Here is a 9,311-nt window from a genome sequence, read left to right as displayed (position 1 = left end):
GCATAGAAACCATATGAGTGAAAAAACACGAGATTACAAAAGTGATTATAATACAAAAGGTGTGGGGAACTAGTATATGAGTATTGTATGCTGCATACAGTTCCAGGTATATGGTAAAGCTGAAAACAGTCTGTTTATTAAGCTGAGCAGCTGATCCACATAGGGAGATGACTGTGTTCTTCCTCCCCAGTCTTAGTATTTTTTGCCAAAAGGCCCAGATTTGAGTAAAGGAGAGCGCCTTGAGCGCAAGATCCGGGCATAAGGGCTACAGTCTGTTGAGCTTTGGCAGGTAGGTGTCCGGGGAAGTAAGTTTCGAAGGAATGGTTTCTTCCCTGGAGGTTGCTGGTTTGGTTGTTGGTTTTCCTGGTTGGTACCAAGGCGCTTTTTGGCAGAAGCAGCCTGGCCTTGAAGCTTTTGCACAGTATGATACTGCTCAGCAATGCATGTTGCCTTCTTCTGAAGGTCCAGTTTCACTAGCATCATGTTGTTCTGCAGTTCAGCTAGTGTCTGGTCCTAGGGAATATCAGTGAAGTTAGAAAAAATGTATCTTTGTATGGTATATTTAGAAAAACAAGGTGGCAAGGTAATACATGCTATCCATTATTAGTAACTAGTAACTATTTTTTCAAAGATAAACTCTGTAAGGTTAGAGGTCATAACTGAATAGAGGATATATAATTTTAAGACCCAAGCACAAGCAGTTCTGAACAGGACATTTTTTAACACAAATTGGCATGAGCTTAAACAAGTTTATTTAACTTCTAAGAGCCTCAGTCCCTAGACACAAAATTTTGTGCATAACACCTGTAATCCCACTATTCAGGAAACTTAAGAGGATCAAAAGTTCAAAGGTAGCCTGGGCAACTTGTAGGTCCCTGTCTCAAAAATAATAAAAAGAGCACACGTCTATAATCCCAGCAGCTGGGAGGCTGACATAGGAGAATCACCAGTTCAAAGCCAGGTTCGGCAACTTAGCAAGGTCCTAAGAAACTCAGTATGAGACCCTGTCTCTAAATAAGTTTTAGATTGAGTGTCCTTGGGTTCAATCCCTGGTAACAAAAATAAATTTGCCTAGCAAGTGTGATGCCCCATATTCAATCCCTTACTACCACTGAAAAAAGAAAAAGGTATGCTTAGTCTAAGATGTACATTTTTCTTAAACATTTTAAGATCTCTGGGATTAGAATGTATTTTATGGATAAGAAATGTCATAGCTTGGGCTGGGGTTATGTCAGTGGTCGAACGAATGCTTATCAAATGATAAGCCCTGGTTCCATCCCCAGCCTCATAATTAAAAAAAAAAAAAATCAGTTTGTTATTGTTAGTTTTTTCCTTAATAATATGTAACATGATAGGCTGGGGATGTGGCTCAAGCGGTAGAGCACTCGCCTGGCATGCGCAGGGCGCTGGGTTCAATCCTCAACACCACATAAAAATAAAGATATTGTGTCCACCTAAAACTAAAAAAATAAATATTAAAAAAAATAATAGATAACATGATACCAGTGGCATCTTAGATGGAATATGACCGTATATATGCCTCCCTATGGTTGTTATGACAAGGTGCACATACATTACCACAGTACCTACTAGTACTTAGTAAATGCTTCACAAAGAATCATTTCTTATTTAGCAAGGAAGAGAAATTCCTCCTTACTCTAAGTTTATCCTAAAAATCTTTTTCTCTTATGTTCCTGATACCCTTTTTCACATATATACTGGAATGGGCTAGTAAGAGAAACGGGGGTATTTAGGCTGCTCTAACCTGTTTGATTAAGATGTCATCACAAGTGGTCAAAGCTTGACGAAGTTTTCCTGCCCCAGTGCTGTGGCAACAGGCCCTTTCTGCTGATTGGAGAGACTCACCAAGTTTCTGAAGCTCTGACCGCAGTAGTCTTATATTCTAAAAAAAGGAGTAGGATCAGATTGTACCAAGATCAACCAGGTAATGATGTGGAGGGGTTGGGTCACCATTTGAAGAGAAGTAAAATTAGAAAGTCTGGTCAGCTGAATGAAAAAGCCATTCCCCAGAACCCTGCACAAAAGAACCACTTGTCCTCATGAATCAGAAACTGCCTTAGGTAACAGCTTTTGTAACAGAAAGGTTACCTTCTGGCCCTCCTCTAACTTCTTGTCCACGTCACTGGTAAAGGGCTTTGCTGAGGGTGGTGGTTCTAACATTCTCTGATACTTCTGCAGCTCTGAGGGAAAGAACAAGGAAACTTGAACACATAGATTTTCTAGTTTTAGACCTACCTCTTTTTAATGTAGTTAACAGTAGCTTACAGTAAATATAAAAGGTGAGGCCACATAGAGCCTAGAGTGAAAGGTCAGGGGGACCTTTTCTGCAGCTTGGAGTTGAGGAAATTATGTTGAAATTAGAATCAGAAAGCCCAGTTTTGAATACCACATTTTCCCTGAATCACTAATGCTTCCTGTCTTCTCTCCTTCCTCACCTTTACTGGTAGAGTTTAGCTCTGCTTTGCACTGTTGTAGTTCAGCATTAACCTCCTGGAGCTGCTGAGTGGAGGCAGAAGCTGCCAACCTATTTGACCGCCGCATGGATAAGTTAGACCCTGACTGTTGATGGGCCTCAGATTGCTGTCTGGTTTCCTGCAAGAGAGCTTCTAGTTCTTCAATTTTTTCATCCCGTTCCTAAGAGTGAAGTAGAGAGCACAATTCTGTTAAGGGTCAGACAAATACTTGCAGAAACAGATGACAAACAATGAACAAAACCTTTCCCAATACTTCAAAAACCTATTTGCTAGCACTTCTATTAATTCTTGCCCAACTAAACCCCTTAATTCACTAAACATACATTAAACATGTACAAAGCACCTAAAGGGAATACAGAAAAGGAGTTCTATAAATGCTTGCTCTTACCAGAGTTTATAAAGTCTGTTAACCTCAGGCAAATTAGTGACAGAAATCTGAGTAGCTAATTGGGGCTGGTTCAGGGTAACTTACCTGAATCTCTTCGTGGTAAAAACTTGTGAGTGACTCCTTGAGAATCTTTAGTTTCTCTTCATACATTTCCTCCATTAGTTCCTTTTGGGTGTCCAAATGCTCACTGTCAGAGGAGAAAAAAGAAGTGAGTGAAGATTTTTTTTTTTTTAAATATGATCCATTCCCTGTCCCACTTGACAGTAAGAGGGGTCACTATGCCAGTACCTGCACCACTGTTCCCGTTGTTGCATTTGTTCTACCATCTCATTGCAAATTTCATCACGGAGTTGCATCTCCAGGTGCAACTTTTCCTGTCGTTCTTTCAAAAGCAGAGTTTTCAAGGCTTCCACCACCTGTAGGAGCTCCTAAAAGGAACATACTTGTCAGATGTATGCCCATAACCCCAAAAGGCCCAAGACTACGTGGAAAATGTATAGCCATTAAGCTGCTGCACCAAAGCTTTTTTGTATTCTCACCTCCTTGCTGTACATGGAGATGTCAACTTCATTTTCAGCGTGGTTGTCAAGGCTTGGGTCTACCTTATTCCCTTTCTCTAAACCAGGGGATGCCTGAAGACTCTGTTCCTTGATGAATGAATGCAGTGATGGGAGTCCTAGTTGCACAGGTGGGGCATGCACAAGCTAAAGGTGGGGAAAAAAACCTTAATTATAAACTCCTTAATTGTTCACTGGTAAATTTCTATAAAGTTAGCAGCCCAAGGTAGGCACAATCAGTACACCTACAGCTTCTCACCTGGCTGGCAATGGCTGAAAACTTGGCCACGTGAAGAGTCTCATCATAGGTAGAAGCACAAGGATTCACATTGACAATCATGCAAGATCGGCCTCGGCCTGTGAAGAAGCCTTGGAACACTCGGGTCAATTTGCTATCACGGAAAGGAACCAGGTTCTGCTTTGACCTTGCAAAGAACCAGAGGTAATAAATCTGTGAATAAGAATTCTAATCCTTAGGTATCCTAAGGCTATCCCTAGTCGTGACCAGGAAGTCTTGGTAAATAGCTGAGTCCTAGGCCATCCCAGCCCAAGTTTACAGTCAAAAGCTCACCGGTTCTGTTGGTTTTGGCGCAGAGCAGCAATACAGCGGCCCAAGGTGTGCAGAGAAGTGTTAATGTTTCCTGCTTCCTTTAGCCTTTCACCACTCTTTTGATCTTTGCAGCGCTCTGAACCAGCCAGATCACAGAGTGAAAGCCTAAAATGATGCACAGGATCAGGCATAAGGACCTCATATAATGTAAGCTTACGGCCCATCATATTGTTTTGGAGAAGAGAGGGCCCACCAAGAATCTCTGTACCCAAGTAAGAACAAATAATTCTGAGGACCTCCCCCTGCTCCCACAATGACTAAATGATCAAGAAAATCAAACTTTCTTTTCTTCTTTTCTTAATAATGGGATTGAACCCAGAGCCTCATGCATGCTAGGCAAGTGCTCCATCACTGAGCTACATCCCCTTTCCAAGTGGCCTAGACTGCCTTTCAACTTGTGATGCTCCTTCCTCAGCTTCCTGAGTAGCTGTGATAAGAGGTGTGCACCCACATCTGGCAAGATCAAATTTCTAAGTGGAAAAACTTACTCGCTGATCTTGGGAATTATATCCCCTTCTCCCTGAAGATGCAAGATCCGGATTGAGAAGATGCTATGACTGAAAGTTAAGAAAAAGAGGAAAATCATTGAATATATTTCCTGACCAGGTGGAAGACTAATGTTTCCTAGATATAGTCAAGGGTTTATTCTCAAAATTCACTCACCTACGGCTAGAGTTCTGGTTCAGGTGTGTGCTGGCAAAGCTCTGGTTCTTACGACCCACTTTTAGGAGTCTCCAGGCTTCCTCAGCATCTTGAACATGAATCCAGTTAAGATCTGGGGCCAGAGGAGAGAAAGGTGTAAGATGGTAATATCCAACCCCCTCCAGGGTTTCTGCCTGGCTTTTCTCCACATTCACATACCTTTCACATAGGGATTGCCATTTTGATCCTCGCATAGCCGCAGAGTCTGCCTCTTCCGCTGCTGGCTAGGTGGTTCTAACAGGTCATAAAGCAGCTCATTGTAGATCTCAAAGAAGGAGATCCAGATGGAGAAGCGAATGTCTGCTGGTATGCTTACTGGGGCAGTGTCTGGCTGTGCCCATTGGTGACTTGTTTCTGGGGAGAAAGCCAATGTATAGACTATCAATCCTTGGGCAATTCATCTAACCTCTGGACTGCAGGGGCCATTGGAAGGTGGAGCTCAAGTTGTAACCTTGGGTCTGCTCCCCTGGTAGCTGCTAGGAGGAGGGAGTAGGTTCTTCTTATTACTTGGCAAAGAGCACATTCATGATACGTACCATCCAGCTGGCTACTGCTGATAAATTGACTGGTAGAAGAGAGCCCAGCGATGCCACTGTCAAAGCTGGTAGTGGTGCCCATCCGACTTTCAATGTAGACACTCCTCTTCAAAGAGGTAGATAGTTCCTCCTGAAGGGACAAGGGACATAGGGAGGAGGTAAACACAAAGCTTTCCTGAGATTTGTATCCCCTACCCCTGCCTCATGTATACCAACACTTCACCTCTTGAAAGCCTCCACTGAGCAGGGACATCTTCTTCATTTCTTCCTGTCGAATCTGCCTACTATCTAGCCAGATTACCTCATTGGAGAGCGAGGGCTTCAGGTCAGGTGTTGAATGAAGTTGGCCTTGGAGGCTATTGAATATCAGAGCCAATGACCGAGGCAGGATCCCTCCATCTTTGATGGTACCTAGAGGCATATGAATGATGGACAGCTGAGGCAAGTCTTTCTCCCTCTGATTCAGAGCACCAAAAGGTAATTACAGGTCAATCCACCATCAAAGGCCAATCAGCAATACTGTGAAGCCTTACTACTCACCTTGAATCGTGTGAGTTTTCCCTGAGTTGGTGACTCCATATGTATAGATAAGCCAGTTCTGCCCTTTGAGTACATCCTTTACCATCTCCTTCACGGTCAGGTTGAAGAAGGATGACTGTCCCACTTCTGGCCCAAAGATCTGGAGACAGACCCAGTAACTCAGAGGTCCGTTCTTCATCTCTCATTTGCATTCTATGCAAGCCACCCTTCCTGGGTGGCTGGCTCTGGAACCCATTACAGAAGGTTCTTTCTGCCTTGCTGTCAACTATTCCTAATCACTGAGGACTCAACTACTTTCTATTAGTCCATCTTTCATCCAAATCAAGAAATACTTAAAGAATGCTATGCACCAAGCCTGATTTGCACACACTATGGGGTAATATAATGGTCACAAGCAAGGGCTTTGGAGATGGATAGACCTAAATCCTAGTCCTGTTTCTCCCACTGATTAAAATCCCTGCATGCTGATTCCTTGGTTAAAGACTAGTATATCCATACCTGGGAAAAGGTGAACTTGTGGGTAGCTTGGCCAATTCCCCGCTCGTTGCTTTTCAAGGCAAAGGAGTCCTTGGGTGCTTGCAGAACAAGGGTCTCCATATTCTCAATTCGAACACAGCCCTGAGAAGGGGGCAATACAGTTTTTATAGAAGGAAATGTTGCTGGAGAATCTCTTCTTTACTGTATCATTCCACTTTAAAGCCTCCTCCTCAAACACTCACCTGATCCTCCTGTCGTTCCAACTCGGAAGGTAACAAGGGCCTGACCCTCAGGTATACTTTCACCTTCTCTGTACTGTCTTCACATGGAACCTGTGGTAGAATTCCAGCCCAGAATCACATATTAATCTCAGAAGTTACCTCTGAACAAATGGGCAAATAGCACAGTTCCTAGGAATCAGGTTAACACAAGCCCATTCCATCTCAAACGTCTCTGTGCAACTACTCTTTGGTTCTACAATCATTCTAATCCACATGACCTTTTTTACTCCTTTGTCACCCTCTCTCTCTCATCAGTACCCTGCAAACCTGGCTTGTCACACCAATTATCTGAGTTAGAATTGGTTGAGTGGTATGAAAATCAGCATGTGATACAATAGCAGAGTATAGTAGTTAGAGTACCTTGGACATAGACACACCTAAATTTGAGTACCAAGTCCATTATTTAATAATTATGAGCTCTTTTTTTTTTTTTTTAAAGAGAGAGTGAGAGAGGAGAGAGAGAGAGAATTTTTTTTAATATTTATTTTTTAGTTCTCAGCAGACACAACATCTTCGTTGGTATGTGGTGCTGAGGATCGAACCCGGGCCGCACGCATGCCGGGAGAGCGCGCTACCGCTTGAGCCACATCCCCAGCCCCAATTATGAGCTCTTGAACAAGTTCTTTATATTCTCTTTGCCTCAGTTTCCTCATCTGCATAGTGAGGTTAATAATAGCACCAACATCACTCATTCAACAAATAGAGAATGCCTACTATGGCCCAGGAACTCTACAAGGCTCCAATAGCTCCTAATGAGGGATGTTAAAGGCTCCAGTAGTTCCTAATGAGGGATGTTATCAAGGATTATGCTTTCATAAAAACTTTGTTAGTTCCTAAGGGGGGGGAACAGTGTGATAACATATGTTAACATTTAGCATAAGGCCTAGCACAACAGTTTTTAACCAGGGCCATTATTTCCCCTCAAAGAACACTAGGTTGTTAAAGTGGGAAGGCATTACTGACATCTAGTGGGCAGAGGCCAGGAATGATGCTCAACATTTACAATGCACAGGACAGCTCCTTACAATAAAGAATCCAGCCTCCAAATGTCAGAAATGCTGTAGCTGAAAAACCCCAGCTTTGCAGCAAGAAAGCTAAAAAAATGGAAGCAATTGTTGATATTATTAAAACCTGAATGTACATTCTACTTATGTAATGTCACCATGTGCAAATAATTGTGGGGGAGAGTGGGTGGGGGAGTGGGGTTTGAATCCAGGGTCTTACATGTTAAGCACGGGTTCCACTTACTGAGCTACCCTCTCCAGCCTGTACAAATCATTTAACATAACTAGGTCTCAAAATGGACAGATGCATTTATCCTTGTCTCAGAGATTACCTAAGAGTTATGCACTTTATTTCATTAATGCAATGCAAATAGTAGTTATTCTTTTTTTTTTTAAGAGAGAGAGAGAATTTTAATATTTTTTAGTTTTCGGCGGACACAACATCTTTGTATGTGGCGCTGAGGATCGAACCCGGGCTGCAAGCATGCCAGGCGAGCGCTCTAAATAGTAGTTATTCTTATGGGCATACAACTCTACATTTTTTACTTGTCTTGCCCTTAGTTTAAATTGATGTCTCAGACCTTAGGGATTACTGGTCGTTGACATTAAACTATCCTGTATGGAGGATTATAGGCTGAGAATATAATTTTCTGCCCCCAAGCCACTATGCGATTCTTTATGTGTGTTTATTTTTTGGTTCTGGGGATTGAATCCAGGGGCACTTAACCACTGAGCCACATCCCCCACCCTTTTTTGTATTTTATTTAGATACAGGGTCTCAATGAGTTGCTTAGGGCTTTGCTAAGTTGCTTAGGATTCCTTTGAACTGGTGATCCTCCTGACTCGGCCTCCTGAGATGCTGGGATTATGGAGTGTGCCGCGGCCGCCGCCGCCGCCGCCGCCGCCGCCACCACCACCACCACCACCACTACAGGCCACTATTCAATTCTTTTACCTGCTGCTTGTCCTCCAGGGAGGTGGAGATGACAGAGCAGTCTGATAGTAGGTCTGTCCGGATCACAGATCCCAAATCTGCAGCTGTGGATTCAAACATTGGGGAGACTACCACATTCTCATCAGACAGCAAGCCCACCGGTGGAGAAAGGATTCCTTGAGACATGGCAGCAGAGGCAGCCTAGGTCTAAAAAGAGACAGAGTATGTAGGAAAAATAACAAATGGAAGGAGCAACAAATCATAGGTAAGAAACAATGCCCTTGCCCCAGGGCACTCGGTTCACAGCCTGAATTGCAACTCTGTATTTTCTCTAATTACTAGCGAAGAGGAAGGGGAGGGGATATTGAATAATTTAAATCAAGTCTAAGGCTTCTTTTCTAAACGTGAACAGCAACTAATAGATATCTGGCTCCAAAAGTGGAAGGCCACGCTCCAAGTAGGATGCCTAGCCTGCCAATGCTGTGGAAGTGATGTCAGGATCCAAGAGTCCATTTGCAACCTCACCCCAAAACCCACTGAAAGAATATAGATATTAAGGGAAGAAAGAGAGCGGGTAGTGCGGAGAGGGAGATGGCTGCAGTTCCTCTTTGTGAAAGCCTACTCTGCATGGGCAAGAGTTGGGAACCTCAGTTCCAGCCCGGCGGCACACTTACTGGAAGACGCGGCCCTCGCTGCTTCTCAGGTACCAGCTGAATCCCAGCAGCAGAACCTGGACTTTCGCTACCGGAGAGCTCAACTCCGCCCACGAGGTGCAGCTTTGTTCCTA

The 9,311-nt window shown here is 43.4% G+C and overlaps 1 protein-coding gene across 1 annotated transcript; it reads right to left on the bottom strand.

Moving 5' to 3' along the window:
* Window positions 1–192: 192 nt before the first annotated feature.
* On the bottom strand, window positions 193–8,710 carry Kif20a (kinesin family member 20A). Its single transcript, XM_026401231.2, has 18 exons — window positions 8,546–8,710; window positions 6,548–6,637; window positions 6,327–6,446; window positions 5,829–5,967; window positions 5,512–5,699; window positions 5,289–5,418; window positions 4,912–5,106; window positions 4,714–4,825; window positions 4,539–4,607; window positions 4,012–4,155; window positions 3,700–3,865; window positions 3,423–3,587; window positions 3,172–3,311; window positions 2,968–3,070; window positions 2,457–2,655; window positions 2,110–2,201; window positions 1,766–1,903; window positions 193–513 (listed from the first exon to the last, which is right to left on the bottom strand). The coding sequence occupies exons 1-18, from the start codon at window positions 8,708–8,710 to the stop codon at window positions 193–195; spliced, it is 2,676 nt and encodes an 891-aa protein (XP_026257016.1).
* Window positions 8,711–9,311: the final 601 nt, after the last annotated feature.

Source organism: Urocitellus parryii, chromosome 1 (genome assembly GCF_045843805.1).
Source record: "Urocitellus parryii isolate mUroPar1 chromosome 1, mUroPar1.hap1, whole genome shotgun sequence".
NCBI classification, from domain to species: Eukaryota; Metazoa; Chordata; class Mammalia; order Rodentia; family Sciuridae; genus Urocitellus; species Urocitellus parryii.
This window is presented reverse-complemented; position numbering and strand designations above follow the sequence as displayed.